General features: G+C 31.4%; 1 protein-coding gene and 1 long non-coding RNA gene across 2 annotated transcripts in view; one reads left to right on the top strand and one right to left on the bottom strand.

Annotated features, from left to right (window-relative positions):
- LOC143042939 (uncharacterized) overlaps positions 1–27,770 on the top strand; it is a 68,741-nt gene that overhangs the window by 10,163 nt on the left and 30,808 nt on the right. The window contains exons 7-17 of the mRNA XM_076215443.1: positions 672–758; positions 1,796–1,885; positions 5,557–5,637; positions 6,487–6,533; positions 7,604–7,692; positions 12,523–12,666; positions 16,178–16,307; positions 19,483–19,556; positions 20,857–20,997; positions 23,673–23,772; positions 26,968–27,056. Of these exons, the coding sequence (XP_076071558.1) occupies positions 672–758; positions 1,796–1,885; positions 5,557–5,637; positions 6,487–6,533; positions 7,604–7,692; positions 12,523–12,666; positions 16,178–16,307; positions 19,483–19,556; positions 20,857–20,997; positions 23,673–23,772; positions 26,968–27,056 (1,072 nt within the window). The remainder of the gene's footprint in view (positions 1–671; positions 759–1,795; positions 1,886–5,556; positions 5,638–6,486; positions 6,534–7,603; positions 7,693–12,522; positions 12,667–16,177; positions 16,308–19,482; positions 19,557–20,856; positions 20,998–23,672; positions 23,773–26,967; positions 27,057–27,770) is intronic.
- On the bottom strand, positions 11,648–12,219 carry LOC143084861 (uncharacterized). Its single transcript, XR_012981189.1, has 2 exons — positions 11,962–12,219; positions 11,648–11,706 (listed from the first exon to the last, which is right to left on the bottom strand). It is a non-coding gene; the product is annotated as an uncharacterized LOC143084861 (long non-coding RNA).

Here is a 27,770-nt window from a genome sequence, read left to right as displayed (position 1 = left end):
TGTGAGTAGCAAGAACGTTCAGTTAAATTAGATCTAAAAACACATTACCATAACCAAAGCACAATTTTGTCATGAATCCATATGGGTCCATTGTTTAATATGCACATAGACCAAGGTGAGCGACACAGGCTCTTTAGAGCCTGTAGTTGCAGTTTGACTTTGAAAATTTTCTGTTTTATTACAACATTTAGCTGATGTTTTGTGAAGCCACTTTACTTATAATTTTTTTTTAACCAAACCAAAATTTGTCGGACATGAGTTTCCGGCTTACATAAAAAAAAACTATACTCTCCTAAAAACTGATAAGCTTAACGTTTTTTAAAAACAAAAGCCAACATGTAGTTGAAGCATTGATCTAAATAGTAGTTGCCGTTTTGATTGGTCATTTTCTTTGACAATCTCTCATGAAATAAACGACATATACTGATCCATTTCTTCACTTGACATTGTCGAATGCGATGCTATGAAGTCTTATCAGTGTTTACCAGTCAATTGGGAAACAAATATGCTCGCTTATATTAATACTAATCAATAGCATTTAACTTTAATAAGATGAAAGTGTAAGACACAGTGACAAAACTGTGCAGTATTCAATATATCTTTAAGTTTGCGTAATTACAACAGTGTCCTTTATTGTATATTTTTTGATTAACTAAACAGTTTTGTTTCAGATGGAAGAATTCAAAAGAGCTTCAGCAAATCTGATTTCTATAAAATCGTTGTGATAGGTTTTGTACTTTGTTCCATTTCGCTGCTAGGTAATATCATTTTTGCATATCATTATTTGAAAAAAGATATTTTACTGAGTGGATACGTTGTAGATTAAACCGTTTAATGAAAAACAGAAAAATTATTTCTTTAAATTTTGATTTTGTTCAGCAGAAATAAAGCATCTTTTTTCAAAAAGTGAAATCACAAAAAATACTGAACTTAGAGGAAAATCTAATCGGAAATTCCATAATCACATGGCAAAATCAAATAACAAAACACATCAAAAACGAATGGACAAGAATTCCTGACTTGGTACAGGCATTTTCAAATGTTGAAAATGGTGGCTTAAACCTGGTTTTAAAGCGCTGAACCTCTCACTTTGATGCCAGTCTCATCAAATTCCGTTATATTTATAATGATGCCTGAACTGAACAGACATAATAAATAAAAGAATAGTCAAAACATGGGTACAGTAGTCATCATCGTGTAACAGTTTTAAAAGGAACAATTTAACAGAACACAAACACATCTATCTACAATCACATTCAAACCCGAGTGAATCTTGAACAGTTATGTTACATTGGTTTTTGAACATGTAATTACCGTTGTATACATTTTGAAATATAATGTAAACTTAAAAGAATATGTTGTCTATCCTGTTAGAAAAATTGAATACAACACACCAAATTTGTCATGCGTTCAAAGCATTTTTCTGTATTGATCCTCATAAGAAAAGTTCAAAGTCTATTAATTGAAAGTAAAAGATGTATAACAATCAATTCTGTTGACACGCTTTACATGTATGACCAAAACTGACCGTAAATTAATAGCTAAATCTATGTAAGGTCAATTTTGGCTTAGGGAGCTGAAACGTTTCTTACGAATTTATGCGTTGAAAAAAGAAAATGTTAAAAAGATTTGTTGTAAATCATGTCAGCACAGATGTACTGTGTACCGAGCTGGTAATACCCTCGAGAATTGTAGTCCAGCAGCAGAATAACCCCTTATCAAAATGCGTAGAAAACGAAAACCACAATGCTACTGCTATTAGTTTTTAAAGGTAGACTATTATTATATATTTCAGCTATTGTAATTCGGGGTAAAGTTTGGAAACCTGAAAAATATAAGATGATTATTGTACTGTTACTTTTTGGTGCCCTCCTTTCTTGTTTTGGTAAGTTGGAAAACAATTCAATAGTAATTGCTGTGGTTGGTAATACTGCATTGTTATTTGTTTTTTTAACCTATTGAGTATGCATGTAACGAGGGGGAAAAACATGAACACACTTGCAATTATGGAAAATACAGCACATAAACTCATCATAAAATACCAGGGGTTCTTTTCATAACACATCTTACGACTAAAATGTATCATAAGCTATACTGAAATGATTATGACTTACAAGAAGGTCTTCTCCAGAAAAAATTTCTGGTCAAATGGGTTGTTTGTCAGATGCGTATTTTATCCACAGAAAACTCGTCAGTGACGATCGAATCAAACAATATGTAAAAGACTAAATAAACTATTAACTTGAAGAACTAAGAGGACCAAACTGTACCAATAATTTACATCTGTATGAGAGCAGTACCAAAAATGCATTGTAATGATAACGACTTAAATAAGGATAACAATATATATTAAAGGTACACATGCACCCTAAATGCAAGTTAATATGTCATATTCAAAGAAATTAACAAATACAAAATGGGTCCACTTTAACCTAAATAATCAGCAAAGAACCCAACGAATTGTTGCACAAAAAGAGAATCGAAAACATTAATTTATCCTTTAATTTTATTTGAATCAATTCTCAAACACTGCAATAAGTGGTAAAATGTGGTATTTTTCTAGAAAAAATTTGCATTGATACAAAATAGTAGTTGATGGCGGATAACTTTGTTTACATTTCTTAGATGAGTTGTTATTATAGCAACTGTATTGTTTTAAAAAAATGAAGTACATCATCTCGTTTTGAATGAAAAAAAAATATAATTTAATTTCTCAGGATAAAACAAATTGGTGTATAAAGCACAAGGGGCAAGTAGTTATTTCTTTGTTGAAAGATTTCATAATGTAATTGGTTGATTTTCATACGCACTACACGTTTTTCTCCTATAAGCTGACTTCAGAAAATCAATAAAAATACATATTAGAGTAAACGTGGAAAGGAACATTTATAGGCGATTTTGCCAGGACAAAGTTGGTACTGTAGTTTAAGTGCAATTAAGAGTTAAAATTTATAAAAACTCTAAGATTATCTCTTCTGAATTTGACATATCTTAACGGATCTTTGACGTTTTGTCTACTGATACAAATATAACTCAAGTTTCATCTAGTTCATATCGATCTTTTTGCTTGGATCAGTAATGATAAAAGCGGTATTAAATATTGTAGCTTTTCAAAATTGTTAAGACAAGAAGACACCCCTGAATTTGTTGAGAATAAAACACTATTTCAAACTAGATGTTCATCTAATTATGTGAATTGCATGATTATTTTTTGAGAAAAATGAAAAGAATGTCAGTTTTATTTTTGTCCATTTCGCTACTTTTAAATCAATCTAGTTTCAAAATGCAAACGCTGTGGTGCGTTTTAATACATTTTCTTTTTTAACCAATGTTGTTTCATTTACGTTGTAGTGTGTTGACGTTTTTTTAATCTCTCCTTTGTTCATTGCAAATTGGTTTAAGCATGCACCAGATAGTATAACAACAGTCATTTACAACCTCTTAATTTGTCTTTTTAAACATTATTTTGTTTTAAATCACAAATAAAAATCATCTAAAATCATCATATAAAAACTAGAGCGTCAAAGTATCGATTGCCCCTATGTCGGGTTATTGTCTCTTTGACCTATTATCCATTTCGGTTCTCAATTTCATTGATATATATATATAATTTAAAACTTGAAAAAAGTCTGTTTATTTTATAATTGTTTGGATAAATTATATCAGTAGGATATCTTTCTGGTTAAAAAAAGGGAAGACAAATTAATCAATATTTTATGTGAAGTGGCCATTTGTACAATCACGAAGAAAATTAACCACATTGATTTCAATCAATAATAGTAGAGTTCTTTGTAATCAAATGTTTTATTTGTATTTGTATGCATTTATAGCTCGTGTTTACATTATTTGTTCAATTGCACCTGTGTATGTATTGCTTTTAGATCTCTAGCAATTAGAACTGACATTACTGAAATTTTCTTGATACGTTTTAACATTTTGAAAATGCTATTTTAAAAAACCAAACGTAGAGCATACTATACAGTTTCGATACCCTGATAACAATTATACGAAAATATACATACATCAGTTTAATTGGAAAAGAAGTTTCTTGGTATTCCTAAACGGAATATCATATAGACAGAAAAAGAAGTATACTTAACAACTAAATTATTTTCATTTACATGTTTATAATATGACGTTATTTTTTAAAAGATAATGTTTTTGTAAAATTGTTTAACATTTCACAGTGGTTTTCTTCTTTTACTTTAATTATTCATCCCTTATTTTTATTAACTATGTGTTTGCATTGTACAATGTTGTAACACAGATCAAATTAATTCGTTCATCATGTGTTAATTTGTGTTACTACTTTTTTTGTTTGATATTTTATAGTGTGTCTTTCCATGTTGTGATTTAATAATATTGTTTCTGAAAAAGAAGAAGTTTTGGTACCAATAAAAAATTTAATCTCGCTGTAATTGTTTGCACCTGTCATAAGTCAGGAATCTGATGTTCAGTGGTTGTCGTCTGTTCATGTGGTTTATAAGTGTTTCTCGTTTCTCGTCTTGTATATAGATAGGACCGTTTGTTTTCCCATTTGACTTGTTTTACACTAGTAATTTTGAGACCCTTTATATCTTTTTGTTCGGTGTCAGGCTAGGCTCCGTGTTGAAGTCCGTACCTTGACTTGTCACAGCTTACTTTTAAAAATTGTAAATTGGATGATGAGTAGTCTCATTGGCACTCATATCACATCTTCCTATATTTACAGACAAGCTTTTTTCATCTAAACAATTCAAATATGTAATGAAAAATATTTCTTTTATGTGTTTATTTTAAGAGATAAAAAAGGTCCACATTTTAAACATTTACTCAAAATTTCGATTTTTATCCTTTTTTTTTAATATTTCAACAGACAAAAACAAGCGGATTTTGTAATAAGATTATAAAAATTTTCTTAGAAACAAATATATTTATGATATAAAAAACATTTTTTTGGAAATAATTAATTTTTAACAACATTTTGCGATTATTATTTATATTTATCAAATTTTAAAAAAAGTCATTTTTGACATTTTTTTTTATTAAAGTTGGTACAAATAATCCTCAAACCAATTCCATTTTACAAAACAAGTGTCTATGCAATCGTCTTGGAGTAAAATCTGTTTGAATAAAAAAAAACATATGTTCCTAATATTATGTAACATTGAAGTCGTTATATAATTACATTTTAAAGTTATTACCTCTACTGTAACTGTATCGTATACCCTTAATTTTTGTTCTTAGTCAGATGTATTTTATTTCTTCAAGTTTTACTTGGGTTGTTTGTTTTTTTTTGGATTTCCAGATAATATAGTATTCATTTTAAACATATTCAATTTTACCAATACGATTATAAAAAATGAAAACTCGTTTGTCCTATCAGTTTAAAATTATAGATTTAATAAATCTTTTAAACTTATACTTCAATCATTTCTACCTCTTAAAAATGTTAATATGCCTTTATAATTGTATACAAATGGCAACTTTAAATCTTACGACGAATAACCCAAAAATAAGGAATGAAATTGATCCGTTAAACTCATATTAGAAATATCCTTTTTTTCTGCTTTGCAGTTATTGCCGTCGAGTTTGTGGAACACAATTTGAAAACTGTAGCAGTCGGAGTTTCTTTATTAGTGGCTTGTGCAGTATTGGGTAAATGCTCAAATATTCATTTCTATCAATTTGAAAAAAAAAGAATTTTGAAAGAATATTCTATATGCTTAATGGTTATGGATATGTTTCGTAGTTTTACCGACAAAAATATAAAAAGAAATCTTTCAAAGTTTGTGCATTGCAATTGTTTCAGTGACTCTTTAATGACAGTTTTAAACAATTATCTGTTTAAGGTGGTATGGGTGTCTAAATTAAAAATGATAAAATGTGTTCATACTTTGCCAAAACATAGTTTTTATTGATATATTTAACAAAGATAGATCACCGCATATTTTCTTAAGCTACAGGTTGTGACAAAATGACATATTCTGTATGGATTATACAGAAAAAACATCATTATGTGATTAGAAGCTAAGCCGAATGATAGGATTGTAAGATAATATACGAGCAGATACCTTTAGAAAATTACAAAATAGCAAAATTCCATGTAGATTTCATCAGAAAATGCACTATTTCAGAGGTAACCCTTAAAATGCAAATTTCAAAACATTAAAAATCAAGCAAAAAATAATCTACACTTGTAAAAATATTAATACTTATAAGTTATTATCTTATGAATTTGGTCTTTTAAATGTAAAATTTACATTAGTTATCTGCATTCTTGCATTAAATTTTTCTACCCTGATTGAAAATATAGACCTAAGATTCTCTGTTTTTAACAATCCAAGATAGTGAAAGACATCCATACCACCTTAAAATGATATTCATCTTCTAGTTACATGTTATTTCGATATTAAGTTCAACGACACAGCTCTCATTTACCTCGCTCTATATTTCTCGATCTCTCTCAAAAAATCATATATATTAATTGTAAAACATTTTTTTAAGGTACTGTCTATGTGCTGTACATTTTTTCCACACACCAGTTAGTAAAGGTAATTTTAGGTATTTTGTTTATGACATATAATAAGAATCTGTTTTTTCCTTTATCAAAATCTGTCATCAACTGTCAGTAAAACTGCATTAGAATTGTCTTTAGAACACTTTTACTTTACACTTATGGGTCAGTTTCTGACAGAAGCTGTTACTAGAGACCGATTATGATAGATCTACCCTAAGATATTTCTAAACAACTACTCGTATACCCTAGAATTGGGAATGCAGATCTACAATTAGAAATCAAGAAAAAACTCGGATACAAGTTTTTCATAATTTTTTACCCAAAAGCAGAAGTATATTTTTCTTCACTGCTTATTCAGAAACACGGGGAAATTAAAATTCAACTATGCAGTGAAGGTCTCATTGTGACTTTCAGACAAACAATAACATAAACGCGCTGTTCATTTGCTCTCTGTGGTTTTTTTTTGCTGAACATGTACTGTTTTAAGTCATAGATTGATACCGCATAGTCTTTGTTTATCTATGTGTTACTTTTTGTATCCTTTAATAATGTGTATGATTTTAAATATTAGTTTCTTGTGTATAATTCGGAATCTATAAGTATGACGTCCATTTTCACTGATCTAGTTTCATATTTGTTTAGGGGCCAGCTGAAAGACTCATCCGGGTGCATTAAAGACCCATTGGTGGCCTTCGGCTGTTATATGCTCTATGGTCGGGTACATTCCCCATTTCCATTCTCAATTTTTTCTAACATGTGACGTACATGGAAAATCTAGCTAACTGCTCTAAATCATTATTAGCGATTTAGAGCTGCTCCATTTGAAGTCATATAGAACACTTCTACCCTTGGACGGAATCTGACAATTCTATCGAAAATTGAATCTGTCATGTATACCCTACAATTGTTTCTGACAGTTTAATTTGTGACTGATTTTGACAGTTCTGTTCTATAACTTATTTTGACATTTATTTCGTAAAATAAATTCTGTCAATTCTACCCTTTCCTTGATTCTGACAGTGTTACCATGTAATTGAATGTTTTATTTCATGTATTGATTTAATGATAAATGTAATAATTTGGAAACTTATTTGTCCATTGCAGCCTCCAATTGTGTACGATGAACATTACGAATTACAGATTTATAAATTACTCAAAGCAGCTTCTGAAGGTGACATGAAACAGTTGAAAAGGTAATTGTGCTAAAAAAATGATGCAGTGTTTAATTATGCACAGTTCCAAATCTTATTACCTCTACAATGCCGCAATTATAAGTAAACTTACAGCTAAATTTCGTAGAATATATGTTGTATTTACACTTGTTGTTATGCTGTCACAATATATGGAAAATAATTGGTTTATGCTCTTAGCTGTTGTACGAATCACATTAAGTTTAACTTAAGGGCGAAGAGATGAGTATGCGAGTTAATTTGCACCATGTATCTATCTTTTATTCATAAAATCATATGGTCGCTAACAATCGATTCTCTACAAATAAAGAATAATTTCACATAAGTAAAAATACATAAATTATAATCAGATACATGTTTAAGTGTTCACATTAAACTAAACAAACAATAAAAACCATTTCGTTCATGCATCATAAGTTCTCTCATAAGTTAAATTACGTTTAAAATAATAATTAAAAGTTACGCATATTTCTAATAAATAGTATACATTGTTTTCTCTCTTTAAATAAGTTTTGATGTAATAAAAAGATAGTATACATAGAAAGTTTCTTACCAACTATAATCTGTCTAATAAAAAACAATGTGCATCAGTATGTAATCAAATAAAGTCTAGACGACGAAGCGCACGTCATAAAACAGAAACGGGAAAATGTGTTGTTCAAAAGAGCGCAACGTTACATTAGCGCTTTCATAAATAAATAGTAAAAACTGTGTTTCGTATTCTTGCAGGAATAAATGAATATGTTAGTTAAACATTTAATAAATAATAAACTTATATTTAAAATTTGAATATTTCAAATCTTACACTCCCCACAATGAAATTACCAAATAATTTCTGAATACAGTTTGAAAAATGTAATACAATTTTGTCACCAATAAAAAATAGTTCTATTTAGAACACTCGAGTAAGCATAGTTTATGTATAGGTCTCAAAATATGTGACTGACTAGTTTTAACCACACAGCTACGGATATGACCATCACGGCTCCTTGTGACCACGACTATACTACCTAAAGGCCATTGTCCTCTCTGTATACGTTCATCAGCAACTAAACAATATCTTTTATTTCAACATCTCATTGTTCTCTCTGCCATTTGCTTCTTTGCTGCGTCTTTCTTTCTCCTGGACCTCCTTTTGTTTCCTCCTTTCTTGCTTTTTTGGATGGATACCTTGCCCTTTTCTTTCCCCTTCTTGTGGCCTTGGAACGAGCACGTTTTGCTGCCTTTCCGGGGGAGGCGGATGCTGACCTGCTCCTGCTCCTGTACCTGGACTTGGATGAACGACGAGTTGGGCTTGGCATCCTTCTTGCTGGGTGATACAAGACTGATTCCATTATTTTCATAGCCTCTTTATCCTCTATAGACAAGCCATTCTTGTCTTCTCGTGCTCTATCATCAAAATCAGAGGTCCACATCCGTTCTAATTATCGCTGAAACAAAACATCCCTTGCCTCCTCAAAATGTACATTTATAACATTTGACGCATGCGTATCTTCAATAGGACCACGAATAGCCCATCCGAGGCGTGAGCGAATTGCATATGGTTGGTTTTCGTTACCGGACCTTACTTCTAGCGGAATGTGAGCGTTAGGTGAATCTGTACCAATTAACAACATGACCTCGGTTAAATCAGTAGAGGGTATCTGTATATCGGCTAAATACGGCAATTTTCTTATATCTACATTTTCTGCGGCACATCGAGCTGTAATTGGAAGCTTCTTTACTGACCAGACCTTTTCTAAAGACACGTTATCATTTCCGTCAATAGCTTTTACTTGTTAGTCAACTTCTTGACCGTGAATTGTTCTACCAGAAGAGCTAACAGTAGACATCTCGAAAGTGACCGGCTTGCTGGCTATATTTAATTTCTGAAGTAATCGTTCATCACATAAAGTTTTATCTGCTCTATCATCTAGCAAGGCAAATGTTTTGCAAGAGTTACCGTTCCGACCCTTAACGAGGACAGGAATAAGTCCTAAACAGTTCTTAATCATCGAACCTTTAGTAGCTGCGCAATTAACTGAAGGCTGAGTAGCTGCATGATCAAAACCGGGCTTAAACCAACTATGCAATAAAATATTATGCTTAACATTACAGTCAGATACAGTGCATGCTTTTGGTTTTCTACAATTGCTAGCAAAATGCTTTCCTTTTAAACAATTATAACACAATTTTAACATGCGTACTAATTTATACCTATCATCTAAACTCATTGACTTGAATTTGCTACAAGATGTCAAATCTACACATGTACCTGAACAACATTTACATTTGTGCTCATACTTAGCTGTGTTATTTAAACTTTGAGTACTTAACGTAGTAACCTTACTTTTAACTGTATCATTATTATGATGTTTACTTGTAAAAACCCTATTATCAGTCTTGTTCTGATTGTTTTCTCTACAAAGATCGTAACCATACATAGAACTAGCAATGCGTGATTTTTCGTCTACAAATTTAGCTAAATCAGAAAAACGGGGTTCTCTACCAGACTCACTTATTGAATGAGCAATATCGACCCATCTTGTTCTCATATGAATTGGAAGGCGTTTAACAATACACCTTAAATTTTCAGAATTATCAATATCTGAATTAAAACCTAACTGAGACAATGTGATTTCACATTTTTGCATTTCTAATGCCAATTTAGATAAACCTTCAATATCTGACGCTTTAATCTGAGCGCCGTACACTAATTTTTCAATAAATGATCTAGCAATTACATGTGGCCTACCGTATCGGGAGTACAATATTGCCCTAGCACGTTTGTAACCCTCATCAGAATCTAATAATACACAATCTTCTATACAACACTTTGCTTCACCTCTACAGTACTGAATTAAATAACTCAGTCTCAAACTATTATCACTTATTCTACCTTCAATGTTTGTCTCAAAGTTCCTTATAAACTTACTATAGTCTAACGGAGTTCCATTAAAAGTTAATAATTCTGGTTTTGGCAAATTAAACCCTTCGTGAAGTGTAGATGCTAGGCGTTGAAAAGCCGAATCTATGCTAGAAACACTTACATCTGAAAATCCAGACTGAGCACTGATTCCCTGTGTACTGTTATTAATGTTCATCTTTGGTTTATCAGTTGCTGCAGTTTGTCCGGAAAGAGAGTTCATATTAATACATTCCTTTTCACTCTCAGGAACAGAGCTCTGTAATGTTTGCGAGACTGTTTGCGAAATGTTCCGAATGTTCATGATTCCACTGTTATTATCTGTGTCTTCTTCCACTGCTTCTTGCCACACTGATTCTTCGATATTGGCCTCTTCCATCTCGGATAGTTGATTAAATACCTGTTGTCTAAATTTAATTTCTATTTGTGCACGCTCTAGTTCATGCTGTTCTGATAATTTCCTGAGTTTAAGTTCTGCGATGAGCCGCTTAGCTTTGGCACTGCGAAATCTAGATTGTGATGAAACTGAAGATCGTGAACTCAAACTGCTATCAATTGAAATTATATCACTTTCTTCGGGTATTTCCTCTTCATGCGATTTTTCACTCGCGATATACTGAGAAAATCTATCCCGGAATTCTATAAAGTTCTCATGACAACGTTCATCGTTCACTTCCAAATTTGCTATAACTTCTGATTGTGTACACAAATCTAAACACAGTAAGTGTGCTAACTTAAATTGTTCAAACCTTTCACATAACTTTGAATATAATTGTTTTGCATGTTCCACGTTCTCATATGAAATTAAATTCTTCTCCAATTCTTTGTACAATTTAGTAAGCTGCGCTTAATTCGTACTACGAGTCCGTTTTACATCACCGAAGTCCAGACAGTCTTCATTCCGTCTATCGGTAGCCATTTTTTAACCAAATAGTCAAAAATCGGCACAATTTTAGAATTTCCTCCAGTACTTGATAATTGTCTCCAAAGTTGAGAATTGTACGAATCACATAAAGTTTAACTAAAGGGCGAAGAGATGAGTATGCGAGTTAATTTGCACCATGTATCTATCTTTTATTCATAAAATCATATGGTCGCTAACAATCGATTCTCTACAAATAAAGAATAATTTCACATAAGTAAAAATACATAAATTATAATCAGATACATGTTTAAGTGTTCACATTAAACTAAACAAACAATAAAAACCATTTCGTTCATGCATCATAAGTTCTCTCATAAGTTAAATTACGTTTAAAATAATAATTAAAAGTTACGCATATTTCTAATAAATAGTATACAATGTTTTCTCTCTTTAAATAAGTTTTGATGTAATAAAAAGATAGTATACATAAAAAGTTTCTTACCAACTATAATCTGTCTAATAAAAAACAATGTGCATCCGTATGTAATCAAATAAAGTCTAGACGACGAAGCGCACGTCAAAGGCGTAACGTCATAAAACAGAAACGGGAAAATGTGTTGTTCAAAAGAGCGCAACGTTACATTAGCGCTTTCATAAATCAATAGTAAAAACTGTGTTTCGTATTCTTGCAAGAATAAATGAATATGTTAGTTAAACATTTAATAAATAATAAACTTATATTTCAAATTTGAATATTTCAAATCTTACAGCTGTAATACAAACGAAACTATTTTTGTAAATCCAAAACAATACGGAAAATCTTGAAAATGTTAACAACGAAAACTTATTGACTTATTTTCGCAGAAAAATCCAAAAAGGTTAAAACATTAACTAGACGACAAATTTCTTGTGAATATAGCAATTAAAGGCTAGTATATCCGGGGGACTTTGATTTTTAAACGTTGGTTATGTATGATCGTACTTCATGATAATGATAACAGGAAAGTTCGGGGTACATAATTGATATTTTACATTCTTTTATTCGTTTTTTTTTCTATTGTAGAATAGAAAATGAAAAATACATTGATATAAATGATACAGACTACGACACAAGAAGTGCGTTGCATTTAGCTGCATGCGGAGGACATATTGAAGCTGTCAAATTCCTTTTGAATAACAATGCTGGCTATTTCGAAAGAAATGACCGGTAATTTATATATTCATTTATTTTTTGCTGCTTTGTTGATATTTAAATTGAAGAGTTTTGCATTGACGTCGTTTTGTCAATATATGTCGTCACATTGGACGTCGATTTATAAAGATCAAAATATTGGTCTTCCATTTGAGAATGTGACGTCATATTTGGACGTCGATTTGAAGAACGGACGTCATTAAGAGACCGGACGTAGGTTTGAGTTTAACATATATAACAGTTATTTTTAATTCTCTTGAGATGTTCCATCTTGTGCATTTTGGCATTTGATAAAGTATTTTCCGATTTTAAATTTCTATTTGCGATGCTAATTAACGTTATTCTCTTTTCCCTCAAACAGATTTTTTTGTTATATTTTATATATATATTCAAATAAGAAGTTGTAATAGTTACAATAAGTCACAAGATATGCGTTATCTAAATAATCGGGATGAAGACATACATTATAATTATTCAAATTTAACGAGACTTATCTTGGTTATGTCGAAGAATGAATTGAGTTGACATGAGACTCTCTGAGGTAAAATGTGAGATAGTGCTGGACAGTTGCGACCGTCAGTTTTGAAAGGGTATTTTTGTTGAATTCTAGCATTATTGATATTACCGTTGGTTTTCCCCTTTTGAAAGGTCCTTTTTGGGACCTTTTATAGCTTAATGTTCGATGTGAGTCGATGTTCAGTATTGAAGACTACACACACCTAATTAAATGGACATTTAAAAAGTCAGAATGTGAATATATATGTTCAAACTCTTTGAGGTAATTTTTTAATAGCAATAAACAAAAAAAAAACTATGTCAATTGGACATGCTTTGATACTATATCTGCCCTTGAATTTTTACTAGATAACATTTTTGTTCGCTTTGGAGATTCCGTATATCGTCAGGTTATCGGAATTCCAATGAGGACTAACTGCGCACCACTTATTGCGGACCTGTTTTTGTATTGCTATGAGTCACAATTTATGACTAAAATCAGCAAAGACCCATCGAAACAACATCTGATACACACATTTAATAATTATTTTAGATATTTGGATGATATTTTGGCTCTCAATAATGACGACTTCAGTATGTATACTAAAGAAATGTATCCTGTTGAACTTACTTTGAATAAAGCTAATACTAACAATGACCACTGCCCTTTCCTCGATCTTGATATCTATATCATTAACGGAAAGCTAAATACTAAAATTTATGATGAAAGAGATGATTTCTGATTTCCTATCGTTAATTATCCATTTTTAGATGGTGACGGTCCCTTGTCACCATCTTAAGGTGTTATATATTTCAACTTGTACGATTTGCTCGTGTATGTAAGAATGTTTTAGATTTTAACGAGAGAAATTTATGTATTACTGAAAAATTATTACACCAGGGTTTTCGATATCACAAACTGGTCAAAACATTTACTAAATTTTATCATCGGTATAAGGACATCATTCGTAAATATAGCTCAACATGCAGACTTCTTATACGTTTAGGTATTTCACATCCAATATTATATGGAAATATTCTTTATAAAGCACAAAAATGTCAGTATTCACCTCAGAAGCTAACAAAACCTTTAAATAGACTTATTAAGAAGGGATATAGTTACGATACTGTTGTCAGGTCATTAAAGATTGCATATTTTGGTGTTTACTTGTAGTGTCTTTGCATCGGAACTAAACACATTTATTTAAAAACCAGTTGTTGGCATGACACGGGTTATGTTCTTCTAATATATGTTATGATGTATGATACTTAACCCCTCACGTGGAGGATTGTGCCTAATATTTATATGATGAAGACTTAATTTTTCAATCAGTTTAATTGAAGTCTGGAGCTGACATGTCAGTTAACTGCTAGTAGTCTGATGTTATTTATGTATTATTGTCATTTTGTTTATTTTCTTTGGTTACATCTTCTAACATCAGACTTGGACTTCTCTTGAACTGAATTTTAATGTACGTACTGTTATGCATTTACTTTTCTGCATTGGCTAGAGGTATAGGGGAGGGTTGAGATCTCACAAACATGTTTAACCCCGCCGCATTTGTACGCCTGTCCCAAGTCAGGAGCCTCTGGCCTTTGTTAGTCTTGTTTTATTTTAACTTTTAGTTTCTTGTGTACAATTAAGAGTTTAGTATGGCGTTCAGTATCACTGAACTAGTATATATATTTGTTTAGGGGCCAGCTGAAGGACGCCTCCGGGTACGGGAATTTCTCGCTGTTGTCTGTTATATGGTCGGGTTGTTGTCTCTTTGACACATTCCTCATTTCGATTTTCAATTTTATAATAATTATTTACTTTTACAAATTGTGACTTTTACGGAGAGTTGTCTTATTGGCACGCATTCCACATGTTCTTGTATCTATATCTATCTAGGGCATTTTATACCTCAATGAGTCTGATGACGCATTAACTCCAATCATTCTTTGACATTTGACCAACTGTTTTTTTTATGATTTCCTCATTTGAACGACATTAAAGTTGCCGATCTAACACTGCGTGAACAAAAATATTTGTATGAATGATTAAGAACAATCTTGATCAACCTGGAAGTTGTGTTTTTAGTCACATGTTTGTTAGGTTACACATAGCTTATCAAAGTGTTGTATTTGATGAATAACGCATCTTTTTAGTACGATACATATACTCTTTTAAAACTGTAAATATACATAATATCTTATTTTGAGGATAAATAAAGTCAACATTTTTATAAAGTAAATTAAAAAAATAATACTGAACTCCGAGGAAAATTCTAAACGGAAAGTCCTGAATCAAATAACAAAATCAAAAGCCCAAACATTTTAAACAAATGGAGAACAACTGTCATATTTCTGACTTTGTACAGGAATTTTCTTATGTAGACACAAGACATCATTAGTATACCGCTGTTCAAAATTCGGGTTACAAACTAAAACCGAGGGATACACATCAACTATTAGAGGAAAACAACGAAATAAAAGAACACAGAAGTGCAACAAAATCAAACAACAATGATATATAAGGTTACAAGCTATAACTGGTCCCTTGTAGTCTGGATGACTTTGGTTAACCAAATTGTCAATTCTAAAAACAAACTCTGATTTTAACTTATGTATACAAATCATATTATCTTTGTTGTGACATATTTTTGTCATGGTTTTGTCAGCTAGTTTTCGAGTAGTACGTTTGAGTAATTGCTATCTGTTTGTTTTACTTTCGAACCTTCCGGAGCACCTGAGATCACCCCTAGATTTTGGTGGAGTTTGTGTAGTTTATTCTTTAGTTTTCTATGTTGTGTCATGTGTACTATTGTTTGTCTGTTTTTCTTTTTCGTTTTTAGCCATGGCGTTGTCAGTTTACTTTCGATTTATGTGTTTGACTTCCCTTTGGTATTTTTCGTCCCTCTTTTAAAGTATTCAATATCATCTGAAGTTAAACATAACGATTCAGTGTATTTGCTAAGAAAAATATATTTCGACTAAAACCTATAATCTAAGTTAATACAAAAGTATTGATTAAACTTAAATATTGTAGATGCTTAGGTCATACACCTACAGAGGACGCAGAATGGCATATGAAGCGTAATGATAACAATGCATCAACATCCAATTTGAACAAAGTAGTAATTCTTATAAATAAACATAAAGGTTTCCAGAAATATAAGGTAAAAACTATTTTTATTAACACATTATAATCAAACAATTCATATCCCAACTGATCCTGGGAAAGCACATTCCTTCATGGAACAGGGACGAAAGATACCAGAGGGACATTTAAACCCATTAATTGAAAATATAGATTTACAACTGGAAACTAACAATTCGTGTGGGTTAAGAACAACATTTGACGACAAAAAAAGAAGCTTTCAGTTTCCAATTATGAGCTTCTCATTTCGTTATTGTAACATTTTAACAGCGCCTCACGAGATCACATCACTTATTTAGATTCATAACCGAATTTATACATTTCTGTGCAACACGACTGGTGTTACATTTTTAGTGATCTCATCCAATCCTGAGGCCCAGAGAAATTATACCTTTTCTCTGTGTGTTGATTGTCCGTCATAGTACCAGACAAAATATACTTCTGATTCCAAAATGTGTTGCCAGGGTAGTCACAGTACAAAACTACGAATTTGATAGTTTATTACCATGAGGGCGATATCAAAATATATAATTACATATTTAGATACAATTTGAACAGCTCAATTACGCATATTTTAATAATAGAAAGTGTTTTAATGATTGTAGTATAGTATAACTTTTACTTGTTCAAAGCAAAATTGGTTTTTACCTAAAAAAAAAATAAAAAAATAGAACAAAATTTAAAAAAAAATAAGCATGAAATTATAGATAAATATGAAGATCAAGACGGAAGAATTGTTTTAATCAACGCAGAAATCGATAAAAATATGTTCACTTTTGTAAACCTTTATGCCCAAAACACATGTAAAGATAGAAATATATTCTTTAAAAAAGCTTTAAGTGTCATTGAAAAATATAATCTTGGTATAATTATCATAGGCGGTGATATTAACGAAACGCTTAATATAAAGGATAGAAAAAGTAATAGAAAAGATCAACAGAAAATAAAGAATAAGACACATGGGCTAACAACTCTGATAAAAAAACTAAAAGTTATAGATATATGGAGAGCAATAAATCCAAATAAAACACAATATACCTGGAGAAGAAAAAATAATGAAGTAGCTAGTAGAATTGATTGTTTTCTAGTTGGTCAAGATGTGAGACCAAGAGTACTCAGCACTGATAAACGACCTGTAATAATTCAATATACAGATCACTTAGCGATTTCACTTAAAGTCAAGGGAACAAAGGAAAGGGATACTTCAAATTAAACAACAGTATTCTTATACAAAATAAAAATAAGTACTTTAATAGATAGATATGAAAAATTAAGAAATAAAAAAAGTCTAGCAATTGTGTGGGATCTCTTTAAAATAGAAGTAAGAGAGAAAACTATATAACATTGTAAATTAAAAGCTAAACATAAAAGAGATGAAATTACAAAATTAGAACAAGAATTTAAACTTGTGAATGAAATTCATGATAACAACCTTGATGGAAAAACTAATAATTTGCCAAACATAATAGATTCAATAAATAAAACAGAAGAAACACTACAAACTTTATATTCAGATAAAATAAAAGAGGCACAAATAAGATCACGAGTTAAACGGATAGAAGAGGGCGAAAAAAATACAAAATATTTCTTGGGATTAGAAAAAAATCCAGACAAACAAGGAAAAACATTGCTTCTATTAAGGACAGTAAAGGAGAAATAACAGAAGATCAAGGCAAAATATTAGAAACGGGGAGAAATTATTATATCAATTTACATAAGTCAACTAACCCTGAATTAAGAGAAATTGAAAATTATATTGAAAAAAACTAAAATAAATTACAAACTAAGAAGGTAATGAAATTGACGGCAACCTGACAATAGAGGAATGTACACAATCTGTTTTTAAAATGAAACTTTATAAAACACCAGGTATTGATGGTCTCTCAATTGAATTTTTCTCTTGAAAATTCCAACAAAAGAATATTACTGTTTGCGTGTTGTTATCTACTCGTTTGTTCATATTGCTTATATGTTTGACATGCAATCGACTGCGGTGCACTCGATATGGTTCCATAAGAACATGCTATTTTTTTCTCATATACTTAGTAAAAAAATAATATATAACTTGCCATTATTAGCTGCTTTGACTATATCCTATTTGTAATCCACACTGAAACAATGTATCTGAATATATTCTGAATACATATTTGATTTTAATTCAAAGTTTGAAACAACAAAATCACTAATAACGACATTTCTTTCTTCGTTTTTGCATTATGACTATACTTTCATCACGATATCCGTTTTGAAACATAAAACGCATTTACAGGTAGTCATGGAAACTATGAGCGGAAAATATGAGTAGTCTTTGTATCAATACATGTTGTTTATCTTCAGCTGTACTTTCTTTTTGTCTTTTTTTTACGTTAAGCTACTGTTCAAAGGAGCCAACATGTAAAATATATTTTAATGTAAGAAACGTTTAGTTACAAAACAATGTTCATTCTTGATGAAAATAAATCTTTGCTTGCTTTTTCTTTTGATTTACCCTTTTCACCGTGTTAAACAATGTTTAAAGTAAGATATAAGCCTGTCACAGTCCATGCTGTTAAATATTGAACAGAACGGACTGCTATCGGACTTTGTCCCTTAGTTAACAACATCTCTGTATTCACATTTTAACTTCTTAGTTTCAATATTTATGATCTTATAGAAAAAGCATCGGAAGGAGTAATTTATTGTTTTTTATCTAACAAGCAAGTTTTAATATATATTTCATGCTATTCTTTTATTTCAAATGATGTCTTATTGATTAAATCTGAACTTGTCCGAGAGGTCAATATAGAACACAATGACACTAATATCTCTGAATAAACATTTTGTACATTAGGCAAGATAGTGAAAAACTTGTAACAACATAGTGATTAAAGAAACAATTTATCTAAAATTTTGCTTATACTTTTATTTGCAATTTCGAGATCCAAGTGTATGTCCTTGGTTGTTTTTGACAACATTTTAAGTTGTCATTCAACTTCTCTTTACATAAACATAGTGACAAATTTTGAACACTTGGTAAGTTTATAATTTTGTATAATAAAGAATGATAATTCGTTTATTGTGTTATTTGATACCCACTTTTGTTATACAATTGTCATTTAAGAATCAATCTTTCAACAACAAATATAGCCGTCGACAGATGTTTTCATTAACAAACAGTTTAAATACTTTTTTATCATTTATTTTTCATGGTACAGTGTTCTTTTAAAGATCTTATTGTTCTGAAAATGATGAAAGCTGTTGATTATGGCGAAGTTTCAGTATTACGAAGGTATATGCAAACGTTCAACTTATAAAATATGGTACTGAGATAAGTTTATATTAACGATAAATGTAAGAAGACACGTACCATGTCAGTCCACTCTTCATGTGCTGAAATAGGTTATTCGACCTGTTGATAGGTGTAATGTATATTTAGATAAATACAAAAACATTTACGATTTTCAAAAATACATTAATAGAGCTGAATTCAATCAGTCCGGGTCATCACTTTGTCAATTGTGTCCTTTTCGGAATTAATTCCTGTTTGATAAGCTTAAACCAATGAGTCTTAGTTAGAGCTTGTGACAAATTAAATTATGCATTAAGATGTTGCTACCATCGGCCAATCATTATTCCTAACTGTGAATTGTTAGATTTATTTTCGAATGTAAACCCTTCGCTAATATATCTATATTCAGTATAGTAATGGACATTGTAAAGTGCAAGCGAGAGAACTCGGTGAATTTTTTAAATACAAAATATTTGAAACAACAGTCATATACTAGATATAAGAATATATTTGTATGGTATTGCTTAAAACCTTTATATTTTGACTGTTCAAATGAATTTCTATTTACTATTTGGATTTTTATCCTTAAGGTTCCTTTTGAATGAAAGTGTTGACTTAACCTTTCCCTTACTTACTTAAAAAAAGTTATCCACATCCGAAAGTAAAGTTACAGACAGTCTGATTAGTTTTGACTGAGTTACAGATATCTTATGCATTTTTTAAAGTTGGCCTTGCGATAAAGTGAAACCCAAAATTAACATAATATATGGTGATGGTAAGTAATTTTTTTTATTCAATAATCCTATCAATATTTACATAAAGCATGAAAAACGTCGACAAAAGTAGATTTTAGATCAATTATTTATCAGCGAGTTTAGAGTCCGCCATCTTAAGCACAGTGAATGTCCAATAGGAGTTAATAAGTTTTGCTCAATCAACTATCACCCTGTTTATAAACTGTACCAACTTTACGTATGATATATTCGAGAATTGACAGTAAGTTACTACTGGTAATGGACCTGGTACCCCGGTAGAGTGTCACGACAACCGTTTCTAGAATATAATTCATATTGTAAGGCTCACATTTAAAAGATTTAGTTGATCACAAATTATAATGTTCAAGTTCTTTTACCCAAGTTGTCCTAAACTGAATGGTTAAAATATTTCTAAGGACATATGCGCCTTCCGTATGCTCAATTTACAATAGATTACATAGGTAATACATTTTACGCAAACACGATTTTTATTTAAATAAGATTTTCATAGGGATCTGCCATCTAGTCTTTTGCATATCTTATAGTTTGTACAGTATGGGAATGGATATGAACTTATCAGATCCTGAGGGTCGAACAGCATTGCATGCAGCAGTTGAACGGAATCAGGAAAATGTGGCATTCTTTTTAATTGACGAGTGCAAGGTTTCGCCCTTCGTAAGATGGAGGTATGCTTTGAATAATATTTTGTTTGATAAGCTGTAAACTATTGGTTGTGACTTTCTTATGATAAAAAAAGTACAATTTTGTATGATCTTCCAATGAAAGTTATCTGTACAAACATTTTTTACAAACATACTTATATGAAAGGATACTACAGATACAGTTAAGTCGGTTTAATATCTTGACTTACATCTAGAAATTGACAATGAGGGTCGGTTGAAAACAAAACTTTACGACAAAAGAGATGATTTCAGCTTTCCAATTGTGAACTTTCCATTTCTAAATAGCAACATTCCAGCAGCACCTGCATACGGGGTATATATCTCCCAATTGTTACGATATTCCCGTGCTTGCATTTCCTATCATGATTTTCTTGATAGAGGGTTACTGCTCACAAGGAAGCTATTAAACCAAGAGTTCCAAATGGTGACGTTGAAATCATCCCTTCGTAAATTTTACGGACGCCATCACGAGTTGGTTGACCGTTATGGAATAACCGTTTCACAAATGATATCGGATATGTTCCTTACGTCGTAACTACAATCCCCTTCCCTTTCATGAATGTGACCTACCGAATTAGACTATTTACCGGATTTGTAATCACATAAGCAACACGACGGGTGCCACATGTGGAGCAGGATCTGCGTACCCTTCCGGAGCACCTGGGATCACCCCTAGTTTTTGGTGGGGTTCGTGTTGTTTATTTTTTAGTTTTCTATGTTGTGTCATGTGTACTATTGTTTTTCTGTTGTTTTTTTTTCATTTTTAGCCATGGCGTTGTCAGTTTGTTTTGGATTTATGAGTTTGACTGTCCCTTTGGTATCTTTCGTCCCTCTTTTATATCCTATTCAAGTTCAAATTATTCTCTTTTATATATGGATATTAATCTCAACGTTATGTCAAGTACGCAAACTTTTGATAATAATTAGTGCATACATTTATCACTGCAACCTTAATCAGGGACTGCTAATGAAGAGCCACATGTTTGTTGCAAAGATTCGAAAACATCCAGCTCTAATGCCTTCCACAATTGCTGGCGAACTGTTTTATCTTTAACAGCAGAGCAGACTCTTGTTGGTTAATATTCCGTATCAACTTGATAAATAATACACGATGGTCTCGCAGTATAAATTCTAGACACAGGCGTTGTTGATCATTTAAATTACGTGTTAAATTTTTCTTTGATTTTGTTTTATTAATATGAATATTAATTTTACTGTTTTGTCTGTTTTTGGTGGTATTCATTATCCGTTAAACGTATGGATATAAACTGTCATATTCCTGACTTGGTACGGGCCTTTTCTCATGTAGAAAATTATGGATTTAACCTGGATTATAGCTAGATTCAGCTTTGAGTCGTATGAAAGTCACATGAAATTATTGTCTTTCATTTTTATAAAATTAATGTGCTTTGTCTATATGCGTTACGTGTCTCTTTGTTACTTATTTTTTTGTTTTTATAGTGAATAAGTTTAAAAACAATGTTGATTGATGTACCCCCATTTTTTACATTTTTACCTATTAAGTCTGTTTGGAATTTGTATGCGACTGTCATACATGGAGAGGTTACCTGGTATAAAACCTGGTTTAATCCACCATGTTCAGAAAATAATGCCTGTACCATGTCAGGAGTTACAGTTGTTATCCATTCGTTTGATGTGTTTGAGCTTTAGATTTTGCCATTTGATTACGCACTTATACAATAATTCGAGGTAACAGGTACATGCGAAGAGTGGCGTGGTTAAACATATCAAGTATGTTTTGCTTGAATATATGTATACTTTCTTTAAAAGCTATATATAAAATGGTGGTCCTTCATCTTGGCGTTAAATAAATAAAGGCAATAGCAGTATACAAAACTAAAAAAATATTTAGCTAAAACAAATCCTGGGCATAAACAATCCCGAGGGAAGCACATCAACTATTCGATGAAAACGAAACATATGCAACACTTAACTGTAACAAAACAAACGCCTACATGTGTAGAAACGTACCATTTGAAACGAACTGTCCTATTTCTGATTACGTACGGGACAATTTAAAAACAAATGTTTGGTTGAACCTGATTTTATGGCTACATAAACCTCATTCTTTTTATTTCAATGTTAAAAATATCGCTAAAATGACAGCATTACGTGACAGGAATACATTCAAGATTACGACCCCCTGCACTACACTGCATTGTGAAAGACACCGAAACAGTTGTAAAAAAAACCGCGCTGTTTTGATTGCTTTGCGTCGTATTATCTTTTTGTTTGTATGTTTATTACTTATGGCATATGATTTTTCACAAATTCATTGATCACCTATACATTATTAATTAATACAAAGAATAAGAAATATAAAAGACTGTGCCTCTAAATTTACTCGGACAATGTTTTATGTAGTGTTTTATAGTTCCGATTCACTATCAAAAAATGTGTTTCATAAACGAGTTTTAAAATATTAATAGTGTTTTAATAAATTTAGAGTTAACTATTCAGCGGGATCATTCTGTCATTGTTTGATGCTAAATAACTACCTACGGATATATTTGCTGTTGTTGTTATCAAGTTATGTCTTTGATTTCTTTTACCGGGAGACCAAGGCTTATAATAATTTCCGTTATACCGTTACATATATGATCATTTTTAAAGTATGTCAATTGTTTAAGAGAATAAAAAAAATGATTACTTTGTAGGGGCCAACGACCAGCAGACCTTATAAAGCCTCAATTTTGCAAACAACATATTGCACAAAAATTGAGAGATTACATGAAGCAGGAATATGTTGTACCTGAGGTAATATATCTACAACTTTATTTAAAATAAGACAAACTGGTCAAGATGCGCTATTAATTTGATGTAGGTGGTCATGGTAGCTTTTTTCTCCTATTCCCCTGTCATATCATCACATCGAATATGTATAATGGTTCGTTTTCAATTTTTAAAAACATTCCAGTGATATATAAACTGTGTGCGACAGTAGATTTGTTAGGTTTACGATAGTAATTTCTAGAAGATTGTAAAAGAATAGGGACGAAAGATACCAAAGGGACAGTCAAAACAAACTGACAACGCCATGGCTAAAAATGAAAAAGACAAACAAACAACAGCACACACGACACAACATAGAAAACTAAAGAATAAACAACACGAAACCCACCAAAAAACTAGGGGTGATCTCGGGTGCTCCGGAAGGGTAAGCAGATCCTGCTCCACATGCGGCACCCGTCGTGTTGCTTATATGATAACAAATCCGGTAAGTAGTCTAATTCGGTAGGTCACATTCATGAAAGGGAAGGGGATTGTAGTTACGACGTAAGGAACATATCCGATATCATTTGTGAAACGGTTATTCCATAACGGTCAACCAACTCGTGATGGCGTCCGTAAAATTTACGAAGAGATGATTTCAACGTCACCATTTGGAACTCTTGGTTCAATAGTTTCCTTGTGAGCAGCAACCCTCTATCAAGAAAATCATGATATGAAATGCAAGCACTGGAATATCGTATTAATTGGGATATATATACCCCGTATGCAGGTGCTGCTGGAATGTTGCTACTTAGAAATGGAAAGTTTACAATTGGAAAGCTGAAATCATCTCTTTTGTCGTAAAGTTTTGTTTTCATTTCGTTTTCAAGTTTTTTTAGGTGTTTATATACATTACAAGAGGGATATAATTTGATTCGGCTTCTCCAGGTAAAATTTTAAAAAGGCTGATGACAGAAAAATGTCTTTGAAATTTAGTTATGTCTATTCATTCGAAAATAAACTGACAACACCATGGCTAACGACCAAAAAGACAAACAGACAGGTAACAGTACACATGACAAATGTGGAACAATCACATACAGAAATTGACGTAAAATATGTGCGGACGTCTAAATCTGCCGTGAACTAACAGGCTAACATTAAAATAGTTGCAAGACTCTGGGTATTGACGTTGTTTATATTATCATTTGAATAACGACTTATAGTTTTCTTTTATTTTGTTTGTTTTATATTACCTGTTTAGTCTGCGTTTTTTTTTTTTGTGTGCTTTTATAGTGATCATGATTATAACACAATGCTGAATGCTCTATATTGGACGTTTTTTACCTATTAGGTATGGTTGTCTTGTTCACATATCTTTGTCAATATAATGAGCCAGATGTTTAGCTATCTATAAAACCAGGTTTAATCTATGTTTTTATTTTTACATAAAAATGCCTGTAATAAGTCAGGAATATGACAGTAGTTATTTATTCGGTTGATTGAGGTTATGATTTTGCTATTTGATAAAGGACTTTCCTTTTTGAATTTCCTCGGAATTCAGTAATTTTGTGATTATAATTTTTGCATTGGTTTAGAACTTACTTCTAACATCAACTTCAGAATTCATAGATTACACATATCTTCATGTTCAAAAGCCAGAAACCAAATGAATCTGTTTTATGTATGAGATAGGAAAACAATCAATGGGATATTAAAACTAACAATACAACAGCAAACACCGAAAAACGACTAAACGACAAACGATGCACAAAAAATGGCATAGAAAACTATTAAACAATTGAGGAACAAAAAAAGACGGTGTGATTTCAAATGAGTTAATAGGTTAACAAAATCTGCTTTTCATGTTGCGTTCGTAATATTTCTCGTGTAAGTATAAACCGGTGATAATGATGTATCTAAATGTTTGCATTGACTTGTTTAAAACCATATTCTTACCAAAGTGGCTGTTGTTTATCGAAGTCATAAATGAAATGAGAATGCGACGAAGGGTTACCGTAATTGCGTTTTGAAGTTGCATTGAAGTTATGTATATTTACTAAAATGATTGGTCTGTATGCCATTTTGTGCTTCTTTGTTACATGTTAGTATTTGTTTTTAGTTATTAGGATCATAGCACAGTTTTACTGCTGTATTACCTACACGTTTACCTATAATATCTGTTTGTTTTGTTCACACATCGTTGTCAATATAATGTGACTCTCATACAAGGGAGAGGTTTAACTAGCTATAACACCAGGTTCAATCCACCATTTTCCACATAAGAAAATGTGTGTACCAAATCAGGAATATGACAGTTGTCATCCATTCATTTGATGTGTTTGAGCTTTAATTTTTTGATGATTTTACCTTTTGCTACTTTACTTTTCGCATGCATCAGCGGAAAGCGGGTGAAAATAACGTGCGTCTTTATTTACGATAGTTAGTGGTTTTGCTCCGGGGAATGTAAAATGGACATAAGCGACAGTCGGGTTTTTTTACAAGTAATGTGTCAAAACTTCGAACAAATAAATCCTATTGTTTATTTGTGTGAAACTAATCTTACAAACTTTTTGACGTGCAACACAAAGAAATATTACTGAATGTCTTGGAAACAATCATTCTATAAAACTGTTTTATAGGATGAAGTTCAGTTACGTCAAAATGAATATTTCCGTCTATTCATTTCGTGTAGATTCATTCAATAGTTGTTTTAAATTATTTCGTGCTTTGACATAAAGTCAGACAGGTGAATATTTCAACCAAGGTAGAAAATTTTAGGAAATACGTTTGCAAACTTATATTGTGTTTACGGTTGCAACCCACAAACGTGCGTTTTGAGATATTTTGAGGTAAACTAGACTTACGAGTAATGGCTCGAAATTTTTTACCGAACGGTTGCCATTATAAATTTGAGGAGCAGACAAAAAGGAAAAGGCTTTTTGTGGTAATTTGTTACAGCAACCTCACATTAGTTTCATTTTTTTCTATAAATGTTCCAAACGGCTAATAATGAGGCTATGCATGTCTTTGTGTTTGTCATGTTGGTACTCGTTGAGAATTTATAAGCATTACTGGGTTTTTACTTGTTTCACATAATATTAATTTTCACTGTATACATAAATTGTTAATAAATTATAACGATGCTGGTTGTTTGGTCAAAAACTTCTGAATTAACAAAAACAATCATGGTGTTTTGTTTTATAATTGAACACTTTTTATCCGCATGTTTTCTTTCAGATAAGACAAGAAAAATATGAAGACAATGATTTAAAGACTGTTAGAATATTTAACAGTGCATTGCGAGGAGACATCCGTCAAATAAAAGCGTACGTTTTAAATCACTTATTTCATATTACTTTTTTTACATCAGTTTGAATGACTCTCTGGACTTTTTAACCCGCTGTTCAACCTCAAACAATTGGAATACAAGGATGTATAAATAATTGAACACGTAAAAATATAGATGACATTAAAAAGGAACAGAAAAAAATTAAATGCATGCAGGATCATTATAAAATGTATAAGGAAATCTAATCACAGATGATTTTAAAAATCAAAATCACAATTATACCGAACTCAAACGAAAATTCAAAATGAATAGTCCGTAAGCAAATGGCAAAACCAAATGCTTAAACGCATCAAATAAATAGATAGCAACTGTCATATTGCTGACTTGGTACAGGCATATTGTTATGTAGGAAATAGTGGATTTAACATGGTTTTGTAGCTTGCTTAACCTTTCATTAGTGTGACAGTCGCAAAACATTTGTATTTCATTCGCAGAACATTCATTATATTGACGATGATGTGTAAACAAAACAAACAGACATAAAAATGTCACAAATGAGGGTACATAGGTCAACACTGTATTATAATATAAATCAATATAAAAACAAATAAATATGTAACAACGAAACTCAAAAAAACATAAAGACAAAGTACATAAGCAAACATGAAAGACAACAACTTATCATCACAAAATGACGGCATGTATAAGTAACGAGCCACGTTAAATACAAGGTTTTGTTTTTAATTTAACG

The sequence above is a fragment of the Mytilus galloprovincialis genome, chromosome 8 (assembly GCF_965363235.1).
Source record: "Mytilus galloprovincialis chromosome 8, xbMytGall1.hap1.1, whole genome shotgun sequence".
In the NCBI taxonomy this organism is placed as follows: Eukaryota; Metazoa; Mollusca; class Bivalvia; order Mytilida; family Mytilidae; genus Mytilus; species Mytilus galloprovincialis.
This window is presented reverse-complemented; position numbering and strand designations above follow the sequence as displayed.